We start from the raw sequence: 25,623 nt of genomic DNA on the forward strand, positions 1-25,623 counted from the left end.
ACAGTCAGATTGTCACTTTGACTTTGACGTTTTTGGACATGGTTTTGGAAGAAAGTGGTGGGATGTTGAGGGGGGGGGGGGTGGGCAGACGTCCCCCGGTTCCGCGGCCTCTGGTATGCACAATTTAATGCTATCAAAATAAAATAGTCGATGATGTCCTATATAATTACTCACTATATCTTTTGTTTCTTTATTATTTGAATTATATAATATTTCCTTTTCCAGATTTGACAATAAGAAACAACTTGATTGAACGACAAAATGTGGAATTTGTCACACATACTCAAGTAAGGACTTTTTATTTATTTATTCTTTGCTTGTCAAATTTTTCCTGAAAGAAAATGACTTTGATTTGGAAGTGTTTTGTTTGCTTGTCAAATTAGAGTCCTATACAAAATGCCCCCCCTAAAATTTGGCTCGGTGTAAAAATGGCAGAGGTAAAAATGGCAGAGGTAAAAATGGCAGAGGTAAAAATGGCAGAGGTAATAATGGCAGAGGTAAAAATGGCAGAGGTAAAAATGGCAGAGGTAATAATGGCAGAGGTAAAAATGGCAGAGGTAAAAATGGCAAAGGTAAAAATGGTAGAGGTAAAAATGGCAGAGGTAAAAATGGCAGAGGTAAAAATGGCAGAGGTAAAAATGGCAAAGGTAAAAATGGCAGAGGTAAAAATGGCAGAGGTAATAATGGCAGAGGTAAAAATGGCAGAGGTAATAATGGCAGAGGTAAAAATGGCAGAGGTCATAATGGTATTGGTAAAAAGAGTCTTCAACCCCCATGAAAAAAAATCAAAAAGCCCCCGCATGTAAGCCCTACATAGATTAACTAAGAAAGGTTTTAAGAAAATAAAAATAATGGAAAGGGTGACATTCTTAAAATCATAGATAGATCGTCTGCACCAAATTAATAATCTTTTGGCTAGAATATCTATTTTTTCTGGACTCTCATGGATGGCCTTCTCATGTCAAATCGCTGTATTAGTATTCAAATTTGAAGCACATTCTTGATCGCAATTGTACTTAATTCATTACAGGGGAAGTTCAACCTCGGTTAAAAGTCATTGTAGAATAGCAGAAAAAATAAAATGATAATGGTGAGGGTTTTAGGAAATCAATCAAAGATTTAAAAAGCTATACTTTTATATTTCAATGGTGACGTCATTTGCGAGCAGCTTTCCCATATTTGGTGTATAGAAAATATTAATGAAATGTAATTTTCTAGAAAAATCCAAAAAAAAATTATCTTCAGTATATATCAAGCGACAAATCATTTCACTGACGCTACTGAAATATTTTTTAAAGCAATTATGAACCATTTTTAGTGCATAAAATGTCATGGGGCAGCTTCCCATATATGACGTCAAACCCTCTGGGAACCTGGCATCCACTTGGACTAGCTGCATTGAGGTATTGCTCTATAAAGACTGAACAATAATTGTATCATTTACATTTAACGTATCACATTAATCAGGGGAAGATCCAGGATTTTCCAAGGGGGGGGGCACATTTTCCTGAAAAATAACGTGCAAAAAAGTTTTCCGCCTACTAACTCGTAAACAAAATAAATAGCAAGCAGAAAAGGGTCTCGCTTTAAAAAGGGGGCACACTTGAGTTAGCATATTTGCTAAGATTTTAATAATTACCTCTCAAGGGGGGGGGGGGGTCCACGGGCCAGCTGTGCCCCATGGATCCGCCAGTGACATCACTGGCGGATCTATTCATCATGATCCATCATGATATGGAAATTAAAAAAAAAACTTTTATTACAGCATGTTCAGTTATTTTTTTTTATCCAGTTTAAATTATGAAAGTAGTTCGACGTAGACCCGAACTTGTTCGTTTCAGAGGGTTTATGGCTGCACGTATTGGTGTTTACATTTAAAAAATCGTTGGGTTTGTATGTAAAGCGTTGTTCTGCTTACGAGCTTAAGATCCTTTCATCATGCAGTCACTAATTGAAATCATTTTGGCAAGAAAATGATTGAGTTTAGATCTTAAATGACGAAAAACAACATAATATTTAATCAGTTTTTATAGCCCATTTCGTCGACAAGAGTCCGGTCATGGATCATAATGTAGCCTATCTTTATCATCTTTACCTCTGCCATTTTTACCTCTGCCAATTTTACCTCTGCCATTTTTACCTCTGCCATTTTTACCTCTGCCATTTTTACCTCTGCCATTTTTACCTCTGCCATTTTTACCTCTGCCATTTTTACCTCTGCCATTTTTACCTCTGCCATTTTTACCTCTGCCATTATTACCTCTGCCATTATTACCTCTGCCATTTTTACCTCTGCCATTATTACCTCTGCCATTATTACCTCTGCCATTATTACCTCTGCCATTTTTACCTGGCACCTAGAATTTGGATGCACCCCTCTGTGAATTGAAGAATAAAACTTTGTTTCGTATGACAATGAGGAAACAAAATATTACCAAACAATAAAATGCAAAAGAAATAGTGAGCGGATAATGCCATGATTTGCATACCGACCAGAAAAATGAACATAACCATGATAACTCTTTTGTGAAAAGAAGCAAAACCTTGAAATGTCATAAAATTCTTATTTAACTTCCGATTTGGATAAAAATTTCCATTGTAACGCTCGTTTTTTTCCCGGCTCTTTTATTTTCTTAATTAACTTTCTGTTAGGTTGGACCGTCCTTTAAGTTTATTGCAAAGGTCATTTCGCTACATTACGTACGTGAGCAAGATTGAGTTATATTTGCCAAGGAAAATTTTGACCAAGCAAAATAAAAAGAAAAAAGAAAAAAAGGTCTTCAATTTCGAAGGAGGGGGGGGGGGCACACTTCTGTTTTATTTTTTATCACCACTCCTGCTCGGACCGGATCATTCGTTGCCCCACTGGATCAAAAGAAACAAAACAACATATTCAGAGCCAAGGCTAAATAGAAAATACATTAGAATAACTATGCCTGTACAATGAAGGAGTATTCAAGGGAGAGAAAAAAAATCAAGAAATATTGGTACTGAATTGCATAGATTAAAAGGAGGAAAAATGAAGAGAAGAAAAAAATGTAATTCTGCTGCGAAACTTGCTGTCATTATTTGGCCTTTGATTTAGATACGATATCATTTTTATTCACATTCAAAAGAAATTCAATGCATTTGTATAATCTTTTATAATTGAAAGAATTTGAGGGTCAATAACTTTGTAGAATATGATTAGGCCTTTTACTTATTAGTAAAGAGACGGTTCCAAGCATCATTCAACCAAAAAGAAAGTCGGTAGACGGATTTGAGAAACATCATTTTTATAAATAGGCAAGAAACGAGAAGCATTTCACAAAACAATTTGTCTGTGATTTTATTGACTTTGTGTTATACGCTACTGATTGGTTTGGAACAAACTTGTCAGCGAAAAATAATCACTATAACAAGACACCACATGTAATGCTAATACTGCAAGAGTTTTTTGTCATCTACAGTAGATGTAGAATAATCACTCAAATGCATATGGGATCGGATCGTATGGTATTAATGGACTAGTCCATATTTTATAAGGGTATAGTCGTGTTGAAAAAAAAAATTAATCAAATTGCATACACTCTTGCAGCAATATTATTAAAAATAAATTCCTCTATGATATGATTAATTATATTTTTGCTGCTTTTCTAGCATACTTTTTAATGTTATGTTTTAAGTATAAAGATATAAAAAATACTAATAAAAAAATACATCCCTATTTCACTAAATGAACGATTCACACAGCTGAAAATGGCGACATAATGGCAACTTACTGACGACTGACTCGGAGAGATTCCTCTCTTCGGAGAGATTCTGCAGCGTTTCTCACAAAAACAGGTTAATATGTTGCATTTTTTCGATATTCAATAGCTTGTACACCATTTGGTGATATTTATAAATGAAAATACGTGTGCATATGACCGAAAATAGGATTACATATTTAGAAGCATTGCATTATTTTTAGTTGGATGATGAGAAAACGTAGCGGCTGCGCTAGCGCTACGCTGTATAGGAGTTGCCGCTGTGTGTGTTGGTGAACTGTGTGAGCGCGGATCAGTGGTGTGTGTATTTGTGAGCATAACTCGAATTCCACTTCATTGCTATCGTGTGTGGTGGGCTATTTGCAGTGCATAGCTCAGTATGGGGTTGCAGGGATTTGCATTCCATCTGACGAGTGAGGTTTTGTATATTATGAGTATGACTGTGTGTTGTGTGTGAAATGCCACAGCTCTGCAGTGCAGATTGTCTCTGTCTTTACAAGTTGCCAAATGAATCTTGAATTTATGGAGCTTAAATTAAAAAATGAAGCATAGTCTAAGGTTTGAAATGAAAATTGATTAAATTCTAACTCATCCATGCAAGTACGGCACGGGAACTTGATATGTGTGGACATTTTTAGTGAGAGAATCAAAGAACGGGGGTCAAATATATTGCTGTATACAAGTGCGTGACAAAAAACTCCCATATTTTATTTTTTTGGGGGGTGGGTCACACACGTGTACAGCAATATATTTGACTGGCCTCCCTCTGGGAAAATTCCAAGCAATGACCAAGTGGTTTCAAAGAAATTCATCATGTCTTGCAACTTTACAAATTTATCATTTTTACAGCAGTATGAAGAAAAATAAGGGTTAACAAAACATCATATCAACCAATTTCCATACATTTTGTCATCCGACAAGCTTCAAATTTGGTTGCGTAGTGAGACTGTATCTTAGCAACCATTTGAACTTAAGGCGAAATATCTGAAAAGTTTCCACTGGACACTGGAAACAATGGGTGTAAAGAAAATTGAAAGGGGTTGGATGACAAGCACAGGTTTGATGTGACATGAATTGACCAATGATTACTCAGTTTCAGGTGACCTAATTTTCAAAATGGTATTTTGAAGACAACATTACTATTTTGGCTATTAAATTTACAGGATGCCTTTCCTCAGTGTCTTATATTGTTGGTGAATGGGTGGCAGATCACATATTGGTAACACTGCTTCAATTGCAGTATCTTTGTCGTTTCATGTTTGTTTTTCTTTTCCTTTCCTTTTGTTTTTGTTGAATGCATTTTGTTCTTGTGGTCTCTATTGTGTGTTTTCCCAGTCTTTGTAGGCAAATATATGAGGGGTCCACAAACTATAAGCATTTGCTTTTTAGTGGATCCTTCCCTCAATTTCACCAACCTGGTGGCCTTTGCTTTCACAGATGATGATGATGATAATTCCCAGATAAGGTTTATCGCTAATCAGAACCGCAATGCGTCATGGGATTGAAAAGGGGGCAAACAAGCCAGCTCCGCACACTGGACTGTCCGCAGTTCGTGTGCGATTAGCTAGCTTGTTTGCCCCCTTTTCGATCACATAATGCATTGCGGTACTGATTAGCGATGAACCTTATTTTTTTGTTTTTACTGATGGCCAAAATAAATTCATACATAGGCCTATGTCTGGATTCATGATGTATGCAAATGTCATTGTAATGAGTAGCATTTTATTTTGTTCTGTTGGGAATGAATATACAAAATATTGAAAGATCTGAAAATTTTCTCTCATGTTGCAGGATGATCATGTAATAGACACAAAAGTGGCTGTACATTAACACCAGAAGAGTGCCTACGTCTTCCGCAGTAGTCTGTAGTTGTACAGAATTTGCATTGAGGAGAGAATTTGATAGACTCTCCACCTGAGACTCTCACCATGGTGCTGAAGAAAAGAAAACAGAGTACGACGCGACTTGGCGATGACATAGCCATCGCCGACTATGGTGCGGACGAAAACATCACCGACAATGCCAAGATCCAATGGGTGAATCAGCCATGGGTTCGGAAGCTGCTCAGAGGGGCTGCCATGGTCAGTTTCATCTCGCTCTGCTTTAACACGCCAAAGACATTCGAGGTGATGAGGTTCATGGAGTACATGACGCTCGTCGTTGACTCTGTCGTCACCCTCCTATTCTTCGCAGAAATGATTGCCAAGATGACCACCAGAGGAGTAATCTTTGTAAGTACATGTATTGTTCATAACATGGTTCAGGGAGGGGGGATATATTTTGCCCCCAAAATTATGTAAAAAGTTTTGGTGTAGAATATACCTGTATGTCAACTCTGTAATGGAATTGTCTGATAATTAAATCATTTTCATAAAACCAAAATATTTTGTAAATTCAAAGACAAACATAATTGCCAAAAATATAGAAATTTATTGTACTCATTAGACCCACCTGATATGAGGCTGACTCGTTTTTTTTTTTCAAAATCCACAACCAAACACTTCGCTTCCAATATTGTATGATTTTTTTATGTGTGTACATGTATTCGAGAATTCAAGACCGATCGATCATATTTAGAAACAATTAATTCATTGTTCAACTACTCATTTTTGCTTGCCTAAGGCATGCCATAGCTGAATATGCTTGATCCCTTATTGAAAGCTTTGATCATTTCCAAGATGTGGGAATTCAATCATGATGGTTATAATGATTTAAAAAGAATATTGTTAAACATTCATAGCCTCAAACTTTGACACCAACTAGTTAAACTTAAAAGAGATACTCGTTGATACAGTTTCTTCCCTCAAACCATTAAGTATTTGAATGGATTGAATATAGACAACTCTATATTGGAAACCTTCAAAACAAAATCTCCCAAAAGCCAATAAGTAACCTGCTTGCTCGGCGACCCCCACATTTCTCAACAAACTTGGCGGAGTGCAACAAGGCTGCATCATAATTATGTACATGTATGCAGACTCAACCCAAGACGGGACAAAACAATAAATGAGTTTGTTATTTTCTAAGTGTATTGAACACAGACAAAAGTAGATATATGCCTATTCATTTTTTCTTATCTTTCCTTTCAGGGGGAAAATGCCTACCTTCGAGATAACTGGGGACGATTTGACACTTCTATGGTCCTCTCATTGTGGGTCTCTATTCTGTTACAGGTATGATATTTACAGTTCACCCTCTTGTACCGAACGTGTTGGGAGTTGGGACCGGTGCATATCCGGATATGATTTAGGGATTTGGCTGGGTACGGGAGACTCAATAATGCATAATGTACATGCAGCTGCTTGCGAGTGACTCAACGTGAGTCTCGTCATATTTTGACGGCTGTGTATGTGACCTTTGTGTGGCAAAGTTGCAATATGAATGAGAGTAGCGCATATATCTGTCCATGTTCTTGCAATTATATTGACGTGTAAATGAAGTATGTTGATTATATTGGGAGAAATTCATGATAATATTTCATGTGACTTTGTGAAGGAATGCCCATTGAGTTGGGAATCCCCATGTTAGTGTATGAGGTGAAATGAAGATGGTGTTTACAGTCACTTTATTTTTCACTTGTTTCATGATCAACAATATCATTTTATCATATTTTGTTACTGCAATATACATCAACATACATGTCATCATGAGACTATCATATTCAATATTTTTCAGTATCGCATAATTTTGATCATATCGAAATGTTGACCTGCACTTATTAAAAGTCCTTATTACATTGCAAAAGTACTTCTATTTCCTCATTTCCTCTTCATTAATTATTTTCTTATTGATAAAAAAAAATATCTTAGATCTGCCAAATTGCTGGAAAGGTGGAGAAATACACACCATTAACCATCCTCCGAGCCCCGAGGCCGTTCATCATGATCAGATCCTTCAGAGTTTATCTCAAGTTCAAACTTCCCAAAGCTAGAGTCAAATCAATCTTCAAGTAAGTAAAAAAAAATTAAGATCTCTTTTCATCTTTTTATGCTGTCTGAAAAGCAGGCAAAAATATTTGTGGGCCACCCAGCTTTAACATTGCAGTGCATTGGGATTTTTAGGAGCTCTTCTTTCTTTTTCCGGGGCACTTTTGAGCATTTCGGGGGAAAAATTGCCCAAAGTTTGAATAAAAACAAAGAAATTAGTTTTCCAAAGCTATACAATATAGTAATGAGAAGGTACACATGGCAGTTTCACATTGTCTGTGTAAATAATGGCATTGCGTTGTAGGATAAGGAATAACCCTTTCAATTTGCTCCAATACACAAAATACTCGACTTTATTTCCTTTTTCCTGCAAACTTTTTGCTTTATTATATTTTTTATTAATGCCCAAAAGGAAAAAGTGATTTAATGAGAAAGCCAAAAAGCAAAACAACAATATAGAACTTTGCTAGACTTCTTTTAAGGTCAACTAGTTGATGAAAATGCCAACAAGGGTCTGTGCATGCAGAGTGCAGACTGAAATCCATTTTTTTACATGCCAATGAAGGTCTGTGGTACAGACTAATCTACATATATGACTATATGCTATTAAAAGCAGGGTCTGTGCCTACAGACTAATCAATCTATGACCGCATGCCAATCAGGGTCTGTGCCTGCAGACTACTTATCCATATCTACATCTACATGATTCGTTTCCCTACAGGCGATCTGGTCAGCAGGTATGGAGTGTCACCATCTTCTTGGTGTTTTTCTTGGTGTTGTATGGAATGCTAGGAGTTCAGATGTTTGGTGATCTGTCAACACATTGTGTCAACATGGAAATGTACAACCAAACTATCAAGGAAATGGACCACCAAATTAAGGAAATGGACAACCGAACTAAGGGAATGGACAACCAAACCAGTTACAGTCCCGAGTAAGAATTCTGTTATAGGGGTAGTCTGGCCTGAAAATAATTATATCACTTAAAGCACCTGGAAATATGCTAACCTTCTGAAGACTTGTACAAATGTTTTATATTTACTGCTCGTCAGTAAGACCACACTCTATGAATTCAAGGTAATCTGAAAACTAAATTTTAGAAATTTTAAAAATGATTTTCTATAATTTTTTTTGCTTTTTGAAGACCAATTTACTATTTTGTCTACAGAGAACCGTCCCTGGCGACATATGGTTGATTTTGGTGTGGCTAGTCACATTGACTCACATGATATTCACCCAAATGACCCAATGCATATGTTTCTCTTGGTAGACCTAACCTGTAGTTCATGTAAGCGCCATCAAGTGCACAAATATTGATTTGTTGTTACTAATCATTTCTATTCCGTGTCTACAACAATTTTTTCTTTTGCTTGCAGGAGTACGAATGTCAACTACCTAGCTATTCCAGACACGCATTGTAATTTAGAGAAAGAGATTGGTTCTCAGTGTCCAAACGGGATGGTATGCAGGAATATCATACTGACTCCAGCTGTACAGGGATACAATAGCTTCAGACATATAGGTCAGTATGAGTCAGGGGCCCTTTTCATAAAGGACTTGCAACTGTTGTAACTTTGCCATTATGGCAACTACCATGGTAACATGGCTCAGCAGCCAATCATAATCAAGGTTACCATGGTAGTTGCCATGATGGCAAAGTTACAACAGTTGCAAGTCCTTTATGAAACAGGCCCCTGGTTTTCACTTGATTATCTCATATCCTAATTATCCTATATTCTTAAACTTAAATGCCAGCTGTAGTAACAATATGAAAATCATTTTGAACAGAATCTATCTGTTGTGGCTCAGTGGATAAGTCTCTGGACTTTGCAACCGCAAGGTTCGGAGTTCAAATCCCACCAAAGCACTCGCGTCCTTTGGCAAAGCATTTATCTACATTTGCCACTCTCCACCCAGGTGTAGTTAAATGGGTGCCTGGTAGGAAGGAATCCCTTGAATGCTCGAGTGTCTGATCAGGGTAACCCTGCTAAAGCCGAGGTAAAAGTATGCAGCACTAAGAAACAAAGTGTGATATAAATGTTGCATATTGTTATTATTATTATTAAAATTATAATTCTGGAAGAAAAGTTGTAATTGCTGAAAAATAGTTAAAATAAGCATGGAATTCCAGCCAGATGTGTGATCTTTTTTCAAGTGACAGTGATACAGTGTCCCACTTATGCTTATCTGTGTTGGTTATCTTCAGTGTGATTGCTTTCCAGCTTAGCCGATTTCATTATTTCATTAATTAGGGCTATATATACCTTGAAAAGGTGATACAAATATAAATTTATTTCTTAGCACCCTGTCTCACAGGCTGCATTCATAGTTCCAGTGTCCTGGGGGGCATTTCATCAATATTTTTGTCCAACAAGTTGTCAGATCTGACAACTATTCTGAATTCTGATTGGTTGACAAGCACTGTTACTATAGTAATTGTCGGATAAAACAGACATTTTATCCGACAAGTCCTTTCATGAAACGCTCCCCAGATGCTCAATCATTCGATACACAGAAAAGAAACAAGGGGGCTCGGGGGGCGAACAAGTGCCCTGATTCCGTAAAAATTTGCTCCTGCGACGCATGCTCCGGTCTTGATATCTCAGAGGGCATAGGTTTAGAGTTGGGAATGTAATTGTTTGTAATTTTTGTTCAGAATAATGTAAAGATAAGGATTAGGGTTTATTTACCGGTAGTTTTGGAGGTTACATTTTATGAATCCAGATTTTCCATTATGTCATGGAACCCTCCAATATGTTGCAGTTTTAGGCACTACTGTATGTACTTCTGTAGGTGGTAGAAATATTTTTTTTTTGCATGATTCAACATGATATTTTTTTTTGTTTATTCTTGAAGGTGTAAGCATCTTCACAGTGTATGAGAGTGCCTCTCTGGAAGGCTGGGTCTTTATTATGTATAAAGTGACTGACAGTTTCCCATCGTGGCGGGGCTACTTCTTCTTCATCACGATGATCTTCTTCTTGGCCTGGCTTGTAAAGGTAAGTATATATACAGGGCAATTTTAAAGCCTTATCAGTTTACCTTGACAGCCAATCATAGCTCATTATTTAGCACCCACAGTCTTTCGTTTCTATTATAAATAGTAGTATTCTAACGGTGTGTCCATGCTAGCTATTTTACTAGAATGAGTGAATGTAGAAATGTTCAGTATCTTAGTTTTTAATGCCGTTTTCCGATTTGTTGCACCAAACACATTCATTTATTTTAACCTTGAAGAAGTACTCTCCCAAAAAGTGTACAAGCTGCCCAGGAGCCCGTAACACAAAGCTTAGCAATGATTGTAGAACAAATTTTCACGATTGATTGGATCGACTACAATGTACAATCAATCGTAAAAATCAATGACTTTGTTTTGTGTTATGGAGCCCTGAAGAGAGATATGCTGTGTCGAATCCTGTGGTGATATTCTTGGTGCACTGTATATAGTGTGCCTGTCCCTCCTACAGCATCTTAAGGGAAATCACTTGAATCACAATGTCTACTTTTGTTTCTATCTCTATCCATAGAATGTTTTCATAGCTGTTATCATCGAGACCTTTGCTGAGATCAGGGTGCAGTTCCGGCAGATGTGGACCAGAGGTGGCACTGCTCAGTCTTTTGATTCAAAGGTAACTTTAAACAGATTGATGAAATAAGAAAGTTGCCCCATTTTGAAGCTTCGCTTTATTTTGCGAATAATTGTACATGCACATGACATAACTGTGTATTCTATAGCAAAGATACTACAAGAGGAAGATTAGACACTTCAGCAATTTTTTGAAACGCTCCCAAATACCCAATAAATGCTCATGGGGAAGGACGCCCACTAGCGTTGAGTAAGTAAACCATCGCACATCGGCATGCAGCTGTGTATAAACATATGGGGGGATGAGAGGGTGGTGCATGGGAATAATTCGACCTTTTATTACCCAGAAACCTCTGAAATATATTCATCTTTAATTCAAGAAAAAAAATTGAATGAAAAAAATGTTAGAATGTAAAAATAGTCTATTCAACTCTTCACCATTTCTCTCATATGTTTTTTACACAACCATCTCGCGATACAAAGGTAATAAAACGATTGTTCCTTACTCAACGCTGTGGGGTGCTCTTCAGTTTGGCGGTCTATGTACTGTCTGATCTTCCCCTTGTAGTATCTTTGACTATATGGGGGCCTGATTCTAAAAACAGCTGCAATCAAATACAACTCCAACAATTGAATGCAAGTTGATTTTCATCCAATCAGAAGCTTGTGAATGCCCTGACGAGTACCCAAAGAGTTGTTGACCTTTATTCCAGGTTCTGCAAGACGACGGAACCTACACACCATGGAAATTGACCATCGTGGATGAAAATAACAGCCGTGGTCCTGCCCCGATGTGCTGCCAAAGGGTTTTGGAGTCCCGCTCTTGTCACTTCTTTATCTTGGGTATGGTGGCCGTTGATGCTGTCCTAGCATCAACCTACAACATGTTTTACCAAGACAATGAACCGCTCAAGACGAGGTATCATCAAGGACTCTACATAGCACAGGTAATTCATGTAGATGGATGGATGGATGGATGAATAGATGTATGGATGGATGAATAGATGGGTGGATAGATGAGTGGATGGGTGGGTGGATGGATAGATGGATGGGTGGATGGATGGATGTGTGGATGGATGTATGGATGGATGTGTGGATTGATGGATGGATGGATAGATGGGTGGGTGGATGGATGGATGGATAGATGGATGGATGGGTGGATGGGTGGGTGGATTGATGGATGGATGGGTGGATGGATGGGTGGATGGATGGATGGATAGATGGATGGATGGGTGGATGGGTGGGTGGATGGATGGATGGATGGGTGGATGGATGGGTGGATGGATGGGTGGGTGGGTGGATGGATCGGTGGGTGGGTGGTTGGATGGATGGATCGGTGGGTGGGTGGTTGGATGGATGGATGGATCGGTGGGTGGGTTTATGGATGGATGCATGGATGGATGGGTGGGTGGGTGGATGAATGAATGGATGGGTGGGTGTACTTAGAAGTAGACAAAATTAAAATAATGTATAACATTTATGAGGTGCAGATTACCTAGTTGACTATTCAATGGCGCAATATATATTACCTTAGATTTAGCTCCAGCTGCTAAAACCCCTTGATCCTGCTTGGTACCCGTTCACCTCACCTGGGTTGAGTGCCGCACAATGTGGGTAAATTTCTTGCTGAAGGAAAACACCATGGCTGGGATTCGAACCCATGTCCCTCTGATTGAAAGACAAGATACATATCCACTAGACAAAGAAGCACCTTGAACCTTGAAGATTTATCCCTTTCAGCAGCTTCAGAGCTATCCTGGGATGATCCCCCCACATTAAATGGAAAAACTCTTCTCATGTTATGACTCTGCAGGTTGGATTCACTCTTCTGTTTGATGTGGAAGTGTTGTTTAAGGTATGGTGTCTTGGTTTCCGTGGCTACTTCAAGCGATCTCTCCACAAGTTTGAGCTCTGCCTCGCCATCGGTAACTCCATTCGCATCATGTATCCTGATAGACTCTACTCATCACAGCTTGCTTATTTTCAGGTTCGTTAATAAGCACATTCAGTAAAACTAGGGATGAGTCAAAATGTTTATGTGACGTTCAAACAACTTTTACAAGCATGAAACTTTTCCTACTTTGACAGCAGTCTGAACGTATTTAGAAGAAAAAAAAACACCTCAAACTTGTTGAAATTTCACATTTCATATCTTCACATTCATAGGCGGCAGAAGCGGGGGGATGGGGGGGGGACATGTCTCCCCCTTAAATTTGAGGTGGGGGGACAGTCCCCCTAAAATTTTTGTTGATAACCTTTTTTTTTCCTTGTCAATTTTGTTTCCTGCGTCCCCCCTAAGTTCACGTGGACCCCACCTTAAAATGTCTCTCGTCCCCCCCTAAAATTCAGGCTGATGACCTATTTTTTTTTTTTTTTTGCTTGTCAATTTTTTACCTGAGTCCATTACAAAATTTCAGGTTGACCCCCCTTATTTTTTGGGGCTTCCGCCGCCAATGTTCACATTCAGGATTTAGTTGGAAAGTTCAGAAAATCAATAATATTCCCTTCAAGCTTGACTCTGAAGTATAATTTTCAGTCTACCTGCATGAAAGGTGGAAAGTATATGGCCAAGTAAAAAAAGATAGTAGTTGATCGTCCGGGTTTTTTGAGAGCGGTGATGAGGGAGGTCCTTGCTATTTGCTATCTTACTATTTTTTTTAAGAACACGGAGGCATTTTCTCGGTCCGATTTTTGACATCAGTGATGAGGGAGGTCCTTACTATTTACTATTTTTTTTGCTATTTTTTATTCAAATGATTGTCAGGCCATGTCAAGCTCGAATTATGTGATCGATGTATGCTCAATAGTAATAATAAATGATTAGAAATATATATATACATATTATATATGTATAAATATCTACGATTGATTGGAAATCTATGGAAAATAAAATCTATTGATGAATTATTACTGATGTATACTGGTACTGTATTGTTGTCAAACAGAATGTTCATGTCAAGTGAATAATTTAAACATTTTAATTTATGTAAGGGTAAAAAAATGCATGGGGGTCTTTTTTATTGTCATGGAGTCTTGTTCAATTTTCCAGAGCCAATCTCATTTGTAGCTCTGGGTATGGTTTCGCATCGCAGTTTTCGGGTGCTTGTTCGTTTACATAATGTTTAATACTACTGCTCAATTTTTATTCATTTTTAAAATTGATATTGAATATTAAATCCCTCATTGAATATTCGATGCATTGCCTCCTGACATTAGAAAACTCGGCAGAAATTCAATGCATTTCACACATTCACATGTCACGCCAGCACAGTCAATCACATCATCCTAGCACACATGCAGTTCTCCCAACAGAGTCACAAGCACACAATCACCGTAACACACATCTAAGTACAGGCGCTATCACTCACCAAAAAACCCAGCTGAAATACAAATTACGTCATTAGAATTGATTTATCTGCGCCATATTTCAAGAGCATGCGACGGATTAGTTCAGATTCAGTAAGCGGGGTCCCCGAAAATGCACTAAAAATGAAGAAATCCGCGATCTTTTCCGAGTTAGCAAACTTTATTTCCTCGCTAATTTATGATGGTATCTTCAAAATCCAATAAAAAAACAAATCAGAATTTTTTTCTTTCTTGCAATTACGGCGATATCGGACTTTGCAATTGTTTTTGAAGTTGCGAGAGAGATCCCAGAGTAATCTTGTGAATTTTTTCGTTATTCAGCAGCCATAAAAATAGTTAATAACAAGAAAATTGATGCTGCAATTAAAAAGGGAAGATGGCGAGGACGAGAAACAACACAATTTTTTTTTTTTTTTTTTTTTTTTAGAAAATAGTAAATAGCAAAAATTTTCATGCGGCGGCCAAAAGTGATGCGCGCGAGGACGATCAACTACTTTCTTATTTTACTTGGCCTAATCCATTCTCTATGAAGTCCAAAAATTGTACTTTCCCAATTATAATAGTATTATCTTGTCAACATATGCTCTTTTATCTTGTGCAATGCATGGTACAAGTTCATCATTTTGTCTACATACTCTCTTTGAGCTAGCCCATTGGATTTGGACAGTACAGTATGATGGGGTGTCCAAATTTCGCGCACTTTTCAAAAATATTCATCAGGCTTAATATTTTTTCACAAAATATTCATAATTTATACAAAACCAATTCGAGAAATAGTTACCACGTTGACGGCAAGATCGTAAACTGTAAAATCATGGACAAAAATCTGAAGTAGGTCAAGGGGTTTCGCCGGTATCGCGATCTCAAAATTCTATTCCAATCGGCGAATGCGGGCTGTGCTGAAAAACCGTTCAGAAAAAGTGTGACCTAACTTCGCGCACCAAAGCTTTTGTGGAGATTTAAACAAAAACTCAAGCTTAAAAAGTGAGATATTTATATCAGATTGATGATAAAATGCTATAGAATTGGTTATTACCACATTTAACTCACATTTTTGATGATTTCTGCTTGCAAAAAGGTGATATCGTGATGCTTGTTGAGTTTAAATTTGCCGATCTTTTGTCAATATTTTCATGAATACTGAACTCATCCTAAAGAAACCTTCACCAAAGGGTAATTTTAGGTCGCTTTTCACGTTGATGATGTCAGATTTTCAGGATATTGGCTAGTTTTTGAGATAATGACCATCCGCGAAGTATGGACGGGCAAAGTTTGGACTCACTGCCATACAGTGAACATTTCATTAATATTTAGCTGATATGTAACATAATGAATTCTATTCTTATTTCATTCTTTTCTGATTTTAATTTATTTTTTCTGTTTGATTCTTGACAGGTTATGCGCTGTTTCCGTCTTATCAAGCTTTCACCGACTTTGGAAGACTTTAGCAGAAAGGTAGGGCAGTCACCAGTCAAGAACAAAACATAACGGGAGAACCCATTCCTAATGATGATAATGATAGTGATAATGATGATAACGATGATGATGATGATAATGATAGTGATGATGATGATGATGCTGATGATGATAACGATAATAATGATAATGATGTTGATGATGATAGTGATAATGATGATGATGATGATGATAATGATGATGACAATGGCGATGATGATGATAATGATAGTGATAATGATGAAAATGATGATGATAACGATAATAACGATGATGATATTGATGATGGTGATAATGATGATAACGATGATGATGATAATGATGATGACAATGGCGATGATGATGATTATGATGATGATGATAATGATAGTGTTAGTGATATTGATAATGGTATTGATGATAATGATAATAGTGATATTGAGAATGATAATGACAATGATAGTGATAATGATATTGATATTGGTGATGATAATGATAATTATATGATAATATCGATAATGATATTTGTCTGGTTTAGATCTTTGGGCCATTCATCAAGTTGGGAACCCTGATCCTGTTCACAATGAGTTCACTTATCTTAGTCTCGGTGATTAGTCTACAACTCTTCTGCTACGTGGAAAATCTCAAACAGTTTGATACATTCCCAAATGTAAGTATGCCAGCCATCTTTAATACACTTACCCATCTTAACATAGGTCACAGGTCAAATGACGCAGAAAACATTGAATACACCAAAAATTAATTTGTATAACACTCCCGCTGTGTCAAGTTTCATTCATTTCTAACAACAGAAAGAATCTTAATATCATTAGGATAGAACTTATAATGCATTCCATAGAATGATGAAAAAATCCCACAAAGGTCAAAGGTCGCAGAGAAAGGTGTATGCGTGAAAATTGATTGTTCAACATTATCTCAAGATAGAATGGTTCATATACCTCTTTAAGATAGGTAGGACGTAAAATGCATTCCATGAAATGTTTGGAAGTTGTATGGAGGTTGAAGGTTAAAGGCCACACAGAAAAATGTACGGATGACAATTGATTTTCCTACGTGAAGTCAAGCTTCATTTGATTGGTCAACCTCTGACTTTAATATGCTTGCATATGATTGGTCAAAAGAGCAAAGTTCATTGTGACAGAGGTCACTGAAAACACAATATAAATATTTTCCAGCTTTAACTCTTCAACCATTTATAAAAACCAGATAGATGTGCTTGAAAATGGGACCAAGAATTAGGATCATGTTAAGGTTAAAGGTCATTGTTACAACGGTCATGAAAAACACACTTGAATTCCTTAAGCAACAGCACATGAACTATTTGATTGACAGAAGTTTGACAAGACATGGAATAAGACTTTTGGATGATGTTGAGATTTCATTTTATTGCAAAAGTATTTGACATTCATGCATTGAAAATTGTATGGGATAATACCTTTAAAAGAAAATAGTTTATTTTTGTCATATGTGTTATTCTACTGACATTTCTTTACAGCTGTGAGATGGGATTGATTGCTTTTTCAATACAAAGTTTTCTGTTAGAAAACAAAATTGAACGTTGAAAATTAAGGACTTGTTGATTCCATTCTTTATATAATTACAAGGCCCTGTTTGCAGGTGTAAAAATCACACTATTAAAGTTTCTGTGCTGGGGCTCGTAACACAAAGCTTAGCAACCATCGTACATCATAGTTTTAATGATTGATTGCATTGACTACAATGTATGATTTATCGTAGAAATCAAACATACAATTGATTACTAACCTATGTGTTACACAACCCTGGTAACAAAGCATTTTAAGATTCAAAGATGTGAAATGAATGAAAGAAAGGCCATGTAGTCTGATCTTATCTTGTGTCCTACTAGTCCAGGTAATAGCCATTTGTGTTATTTCCACTTTCGCTATTAACCAAACGTTTCGTCAAATTTATCTTAAGGAGTTCCTCAGAAATGTTTACATGAGCTTAATAACCAAAAAGCCCCTCTGTATTGAAAATGACTCCCGGTGGGTGTTTCATAAAGCTGTTCGTAAGTTAAGAGCAACTTTAAGAATGACTCGTGATGCATACCAGATTTGCATTGGCGTTGATTTAGTTCCGAAGAAATGGTCACCAGTCGCTTGGAAAGTAATTCGAAACTTACCAACAGCTTCATGTCATACCCACCAAGAAACTTTTAGTGATTCCACCTCCTCCACATTTACAGTATTGTAAATATTTGAGCATAAAACAACTTTTTTTTTCAATTTGCACTGTTTACAATCCTTTGCAAGCAGGAAAAATCTAACCTGTACATTATAATCCCTTTCCCTCATGGGTGACTGAAAGATATCCAGTCCAAACTTAATGACTTAAGTAAATTTCATTATACATGTATGATATTAAATACATGTCTGCCTTATGTGACACTTTGGATTGAAGTCGGAAATCAAACCAGGGGGGTTTTCACAAAGATTTAAGTATGATTTAGAGTCGCACTTAAATGCCTAGTTGCGTGTGTATAAAAGGCATAACCGCATTGGTCAGATCATGCAAAGAGGACGCGCACTACTGCGTATTGATCAATAAGATTGCGCGTTGCATTTCAGATACGCTTTGGAATTTAAGTGCGATTGAAGTCATACTTAAATGTTTGTGAAACACCCCCCAGATGCTTTGAAGAAACAATTTAAAGACAATTGAATGTAGTTGCAGTACTCACTGATTTTACGATAAAAGCTGTGAGCCGAAGATTAATTTAACTGTATTACAATGGAGCTAGATCTGGTACAGTTTCATAAACTAAACTCAACTAGTCGAACTAAATCCTGAAATCTAAGCTGAAAAACGATCACACTGCTGATCGCCAACACAGATGGGCACATGTGGGACAGTGTATCATTATTGCTTGGAATAATACCAAGCATTTGACTCAAATCCCATGCTTGCTTAATTGCACAATTTCTTCCCGAATCCTTTGGCACATATATCTAATCTATGCAAATCAACACTTGGGTGTTCGTTTGATTGGATTCTAAAAAAACCTTATTTTGAAATTGTTAAAGACAACTGGGGTTTATTGTCTTGCCCACCAGAGGTGAAGGCGAGATTTAGGGATCCAAATGTCGTCCATCCGTACGTCTGTCACAAATCTAATGACACATAACTCCACAACCAAACTTGGATGGTAACTTTTCAGGTCAATATTTAAGTTTAAATGCAAGACTCTCTTATGACACCTAACTCTGCAACCGTAAGTCGCTTTTCAACCAAACTTGGATGGTAGATGGACTTGGGGGACCTGCATGTTATGCTGCAGTCGGAGGTCACATGGTAAGGTCAAAGGTAATTTTCAGGTCAATGTTAAAGTTTACATGCAAGACTCTCTTATGACACCTAACTCCGCAACCATAAGTCGCTTTTCAACCAAACTTGAATGGTAGATGTACTTAGGCGACGGGCATGTTTTGCTGCAGTGGGAGGTCACATGGTAAGGTCAAAGGTCATTTTGAGGTCAGCGTTAAAGTTTACGTGCAAGGCTCGTATGACAAGTGCTATTCCATCCCAGTCATTTCACAATGAAGTTTTTATACAATTCTGTTGCGTGCCCTCGCAAATCACAATATTTCTTGTTATTTTAGTAAGTGGGCGAGACACAAAATTGCTTTTGCCTTCTTTTGAAGAGCGTCAGTGTGATATACCATCCTTCAATCCTCACTCATTTTGTAGGCAGTCATGTCCCTGTTTCAAATCTTGACCCAGGAGGGTTGGGTCGAGGTCGTTGACGAGTGTTTCCTGGCTTGCAAGCCGGAACTCACCGTCCTCGTCGCCCTGTATTTTGTCCTCATTCACGTCTTCTCCTCCTCGGTAAGCCCAACAAACCGTCAAGCCCGCCACCCTCCTCTATCTTCTCCATTGCAACCCAAACGGCACGCAGTAACTGACTGACTTGATTGATATAATCGTGTTTGCTATACAACTGACTCTCGGTGTTCTGGTTAACTCGCTCTTCTTTCCCTTTCCAGGGGCCTGTAACACACAGCTTGAGCAATGATCGTAGAACATTAATCTACGATTGACTACATTGACTACAATGTGCAATCGGTCGCGAAAATCAAGCGTACGATCGATCGCTAACCTTTGTGTTACAGGACCCAGTTCTTCATGAAATGATAGGTAGCTTTATATTTGTGATGCGACTTCTCTGATGCACATCTTTCTCTACCCCCTGTTTCCTTTTGCGGTCAGTTGCAAATTTGCTTCAGGTTTTGGCAATTTGCAATTAATCAATCAGGCAATTTGGCATTTAACCTGTCTTTATTTGTGATGTCAAATTCCAAGCTAAGCTTGGAAAATTTCATTACTTTGACAATGAATTGACCCAGAATTTTTGAGAAGTTGGAGGAAGCAAGAGCTGTCTTGCACATGCATATAATTCAGCATAGTTCCATCACAGATATAAAGCTGTCTAATCTCTGTAGTTTGGTTGAATACATGCATTCTGCTCGGGAATATTGATCTTATTACATTTATATGCAGGCGATTAGTTTCCTGGCCTACATGTATATTATTTATGCTGATTTGCAAGCTGGTCCAGGCAGTAATTTCTACTGCTATAAATGCCACACTTTCAAAATATATTTGAGAGAAATTATTAAAGCTATCAAGAACATTCCCATTTAAGGTAAAATGGGGGAAACACCTGTACAATCTTTTTTTCTTCATTCCTTTGCAAATAATTAATTTATTGATATTTAAGTGAAACTTTTGATTTTTCTTCAGTTATCATTGATACATTCACAGAGAATTGTCATCAAACCCTAATATTACTTGGTTCCAAGTAATATTTTTCCAAGCTATTTATAGTTCTGACTCCGGTACAAAGCAATTCAATGAAAATTTTCTGACCCTGATTAATTTGACTAGCATCGCTGGAAATGTTTACATGCATTATATGTAAGAACAAGTTCCTGCTACAGAGAATTGTGTGTATTCAATCCATACATCTCTAATTCAGGGGTGTGTTTCAGGAACCGTCTTGGCCATGATTTTCACATGAATATGATTTTTATATGAATGTTATAAGCTACTGAAATCATGGCAGCTGATTGGCTGAGGACATATTTATGAGTAAATTTCACTGACAAGACTCTTCGTGAAACACTCCCCTGTTATTACAACCTTTAGATTTTATTGTAGTAAATTGTGGAATAATGTAAATATGACATTGCATGATAACACTTCAAGCGTTCTGAATGAAGTTGAATTGAATTTAAAATGAATGACAGATATTATCTAGAATTCTCTACTCTATCCACAAAAAGAAAAGAAAGAAGTGCAATTCTGCATGCATTTTATAGAACATTCTTCTATTTTCTGAATTTTTTGGGCATGCAAAAGTTTAGAATGCTCAGTATAAAATTCTCAGACTTCTTTTCATGGATATCAAAATTAATAAATTGAATTTTTGTATTAAATAATAATTAAAATGGAGTAAAATAAAGCAACTGGTGAAAATTGGATCAATTTGATACATTTTGCATCAATATTTTAAAACTTTTGTTATTTTTGCATTGTCATACATATTGTAAGAGGATAGACTTCGAGGCTATAAACTAGGCTAGCTATAACTCCTGATGTTAGATGCACACATTGTTCATAATAATGAATATTTCAGAATTAAACAACTGTAATAGTAATTTTAGTTGATAACGACCGTAATATTAGTTTACAGGAAAATGGCTTCCGTGACACAACTAAACTACAGAAAACACTTTAACATCTTCCTTTGTTTCAATTTCTTTCCTTATATTCTCTTGTTTGTTGACTTCCTTTCTTCTCTATCTCCCAAACTGCTTCTATGGTTTTGTTGAATGTTTGTCTGTTTGTTTATGTATTTGTTTGTTTATTCACACATGGAATACACAATCTGACCATACTATTCCTATGATGCTATCCTGCTGCTATCCTCCCCTATTCATTTCCCTCACCCCTCTTACCCCTTCCCCCCATCCATTCATTTCCCTCTTACCTCTCCCCCCATCCATTCATTCACACCTCACCCCCTTCTCCTCTACCCATTCTTTTCGTCTAACTCCTCAATCTCCCCCACCCATTCATTCTCTCCCCACCCATTCATTCCTCTCACCCCACCCATTCATTCCTCTCACCCCTCCTCCCCCATCCATTAATTTCCCTCACACCCATTCCTCCCCACCCATTCATCCCCCTTTCACCCCTCCTCTACCCATTCATTCCCACTAACTCCTCAATCTTCCCCACTCATTCATTATACTTCCACCCCTTTGTCCTCCCCCCTCATTAATTCTCCTCTCTCTCCCCCTTCCTCCCCCACCCACACATCCCTTTCTGAATCCCATTTGATCTCCTGTCCGTTTTTCTAATATTGCCTCATTCCACATCTGATATTGCCCCTCCTCATTTCATCTCTCTGATTCTTTCGGTTTTATTCGCAACGTTCCTTATCATTACTATCATTTCCATTTTTTTGCTTCTTGTATATTTCATTTATGATTTTCTCCCTCTTCACACATATTTATCATCCCTCCCTTGATGTTCACTCATCTTTTCTGTCTTTCTCGTGTTGTCTATCTGTCTGTCTTGTTTTCTCTCTCGCTGTCGCAATCTTGTATCCGTTGCCATCCTTTATACGTGTTACCCTATCTCCCTTCTACATCTGTCCCTTCATCCCTCTTTTCTGCCTCTTTGTTTTCACACCTTGTGTTTGATTCCCTCGATCTCTGTCTTAATACCTGTTTGTCCACTGCCCCTTTCCTTTTGTTTGTCTTCTTATCACTCTATCACTATGCGTCTCTATTTGATGCTTTCCACATTGTTCTCTCATTCCACCCCTTCTCTCACTCTCTTGCATTTCATCTCTTTCCTTCTCTCTTTGTCTCCATCTCCTATATTTGTCATTCCATCTACCCATCCTCCCCCCCCCCTCAATCTCTCTCTCTCCCTGTCTCCCCTGATGACTCCGTGGGCAGGCTTTCATGTCCATGTTCCAAATCCTGACTCAAAAGGGTTGGGCTATCGTCATGTATGAGTGTATGCTGGCGGCAGACAACAACGCCTTGGCGCCTGTAATAGCCGTCTACTTCATTGCATACCACCTCTTTGCCACTGTGGTAATTATACTTCTATCACTCTCTTTCATATTTGTCTCGTCCCGGAATGCGCCCCCGAACGGGGCTCCAATTTCATAGTGCCTTTCGTCAGAAAATAAAATAAAAACGATATGCGCATATGATTTAGCCACTTCTTCTCCATCTCTTTTGTTGTGGTGTAGAATGTCTGTTTTAGTAACGATGCATGAATTTTTTTTTATTGTACGGTAGCTGTCTTGCTTGCCTTGATTTGTGCTGCACAGATTTACATTGCATGCAAAGTATCTCCTTCATCTGTTTTTTTTTTTCATTGTAAAATATTGATGGAAATGTCATTAATTTCAAATAGGATTTAGTTCATTCATCAGGGAATAGTTTTTCATAATCGCATTGCAATTTTGCTCCATATTTTTTATGACTGCTACACAAAATGTTGTCTGTGTGGCAATACAGTATTTACATTCAACTGTACAGAACATAGTTGAGAGATTTTCTCTTAAAATCAGAAATCCTATGCAAATTTGAGCTGTGAAATTATTCCCTGTTTATGCTTCCTTTGCATCTTTTTGCATGTTTGAAGATTGAAGATTGCTTTTTTGCATGTACAAGGCAAAAAAATTGGAAAAAAAAATGTAATGCACTTCATGCACATACTTTAGCGGATGTTGTTATCCTCCTGTATTTGATAACGTGAGATCATAATAATAGTATTTTGTGTCTAAATCCTCTCCTTTAATAGGGTTTGCTATAATAGTGGGGCAAATAAAGTTGTCTTTACAGATTATATTAGATTTATTAAATTTCCGATCTTAAGCATAAGCTAAAACTCTTGTGAGATCACCAATCAAATGATCATTAGCTTGTTTGGCTAAGTGAATAAGAACAGTGACTTTAAATTTATCGCCAAGATCAAAACACTCACAAACACATACAACATGTGTACAGTATTATCGTCAGTCATTATGCTACAATGTTTCAAATGTCACATGTTGCTATGTACACTAAATACAAAAATATATCATAAACATCAAAGGAGCGCACAAACTATTTACTTTTTTTACAACTCAGAATGTGTGCACACTGCTTTCTGCATGTCTTCATTTGGATAATTTTTGAAGACTTCAATTATTTGGACTCCTATAACCACACAACGTATTTTAAATCACCGATTTCACTTTGTGGATAATAGCTTTATCACATTAAAAAAAGTAATCCCCTCTGATCACTTAGATTATTTTTAGAGCAACATGTAATTCCCTTGACATTCATGCAGATGGAAAGAAGCAACTGTACCCCAGTGATTTGTCAAATGAAATCTAGGTATTATTGAAATTCTCTCTTATGAAATTGTAAATTTCAGTTAGCCGCTTTGATTGATTCCTTGTTTATTTCATACCACAGGCTTGGACCTTATTTTTGTTTAATACCTAATATCATTTTAGGCTGTCCCATTTATTAACCCCCATTGTCCTTTGTTAATAGACTCTAGAAATTGAATATTCAATATTTTAAATAATTAACATCTTTTCCCTAATTTAAAATCTTTGGCTCCCTTATGAATTATTCAGCTGGATTCATAATGTGTCTTTTCCAGAGGATACAACGCGCAGCTATTATTTCTAGGGCTTTAGCCATAGCGAAGATCATAACTGTGTTCAATTATGCACTCTTAATAAAAAAAATCTGATTATCTTTGAAATAGACTAGATAACTTGATAGCACCTAGCCTATCTCAGCATAGGGCTTCATGGCTTGATTCCCATAAATGCTCTTATTTTCACAAGATATTTGTAATTTTTGTGGTGAGCGAAGCAAAAGCTTCTTCGTGGGTTCTTGAATTTCTTGCTGCACCACATTCGCAAGAATGTTATTCCACAAATATGTACGCATGCACATTAAAGCCAAAAGGAGTCGAGCTATTCAGCACTGAAACTGACGTAGATTCTGATTACGTACAAAATTTTCACTCTGAAAGTAATTATTCTGATTCTGTAACGCATACTCAAGATAATCACAATCCAAATGACTAGGGCTTGGAAACTGCTGGTACTTTTCACAAGTTTTGAAATTAGCGCTTGTCCCTCTTAGCCCCAAATTTTTCACGTACCACTCATATTTTTACTTTAACATTATTGAATTCCTTTGAAAAATCTGCACTAAACATGACATCAACAGTATTCCCTTTTCCCTGAACTGTTATAACACCTATCCTGAGAAATAACCCCTCCAAATTTTTCTTCCTGCCATTTAAACAAAATGAAGCTTTTTATTGATAATCCTAATAAACTAACTATATCTAAACCAGCTTGATAACATAAATATATCCACTCAAAATAGATGGAGAAACAGTGGGTGCAGAGAACATGTTATTTCCGACAATTACGCCTAAAATGTCATCAGTATCACATGAGAAAAAAAATCCCCTATTTGCA

General features: G+C 37.2%; 1 protein-coding gene across 1 annotated transcript in view; it reads left to right on the top strand.

The window, feature by feature from the left end:
• Window positions 1-3,740: 3,740 nt before the first annotated feature.
• The window catches only part of LOC121429455 (sodium leak channel non-selective protein-like), a 65,464-nt gene continuing 43,581 nt past the window's right edge, over window positions 3,741-25,623 (top strand). Inside the window, exons 1-13 of the mRNA XM_041626470.1 lie at window positions 3,741-3,825; window positions 5,541-5,980; window positions 6,839-6,922; window positions 7,559-7,698; window positions 8,397-8,609; window positions 9,052-9,197; window positions 10,532-10,674; window positions 11,203-11,304; window positions 11,975-12,208; window positions 13,075-13,248; window positions 16,023-16,082; window positions 16,600-16,731; window positions 23,072-23,212. Of these exons, the coding sequence (XP_041482404.1) occupies window positions 5,678-5,980; window positions 6,839-6,922; window positions 7,559-7,698; window positions 8,397-8,609; window positions 9,052-9,197; window positions 10,532-10,674; window positions 11,203-11,304; window positions 11,975-12,208; window positions 13,075-13,248; window positions 16,023-16,082; window positions 16,600-16,731; window positions 23,072-23,212 (1,872 nt within the window). The 5' untranslated portion in view covers window positions 3,741-3,825; window positions 5,541-5,677. The remainder of the gene's footprint in view (window positions 3,826-5,540; window positions 5,981-6,838; window positions 6,923-7,558; window positions 7,699-8,396; window positions 8,610-9,051; window positions 9,198-10,531; window positions 10,675-11,202; window positions 11,305-11,974; window positions 12,209-13,074; window positions 13,249-16,022; window positions 16,083-16,599; window positions 16,732-23,071; window positions 23,213-25,623) is intronic.

The sequence above is a fragment of the Lytechinus variegatus genome, chromosome 16 (genome assembly GCF_018143015.1).
Source record: "Lytechinus variegatus isolate NC3 chromosome 16, Lvar_3.0, whole genome shotgun sequence".
NCBI classification, from domain to species: Eukaryota; Metazoa; Echinodermata; class Echinoidea; order Temnopleuroida; family Toxopneustidae; genus Lytechinus; species Lytechinus variegatus.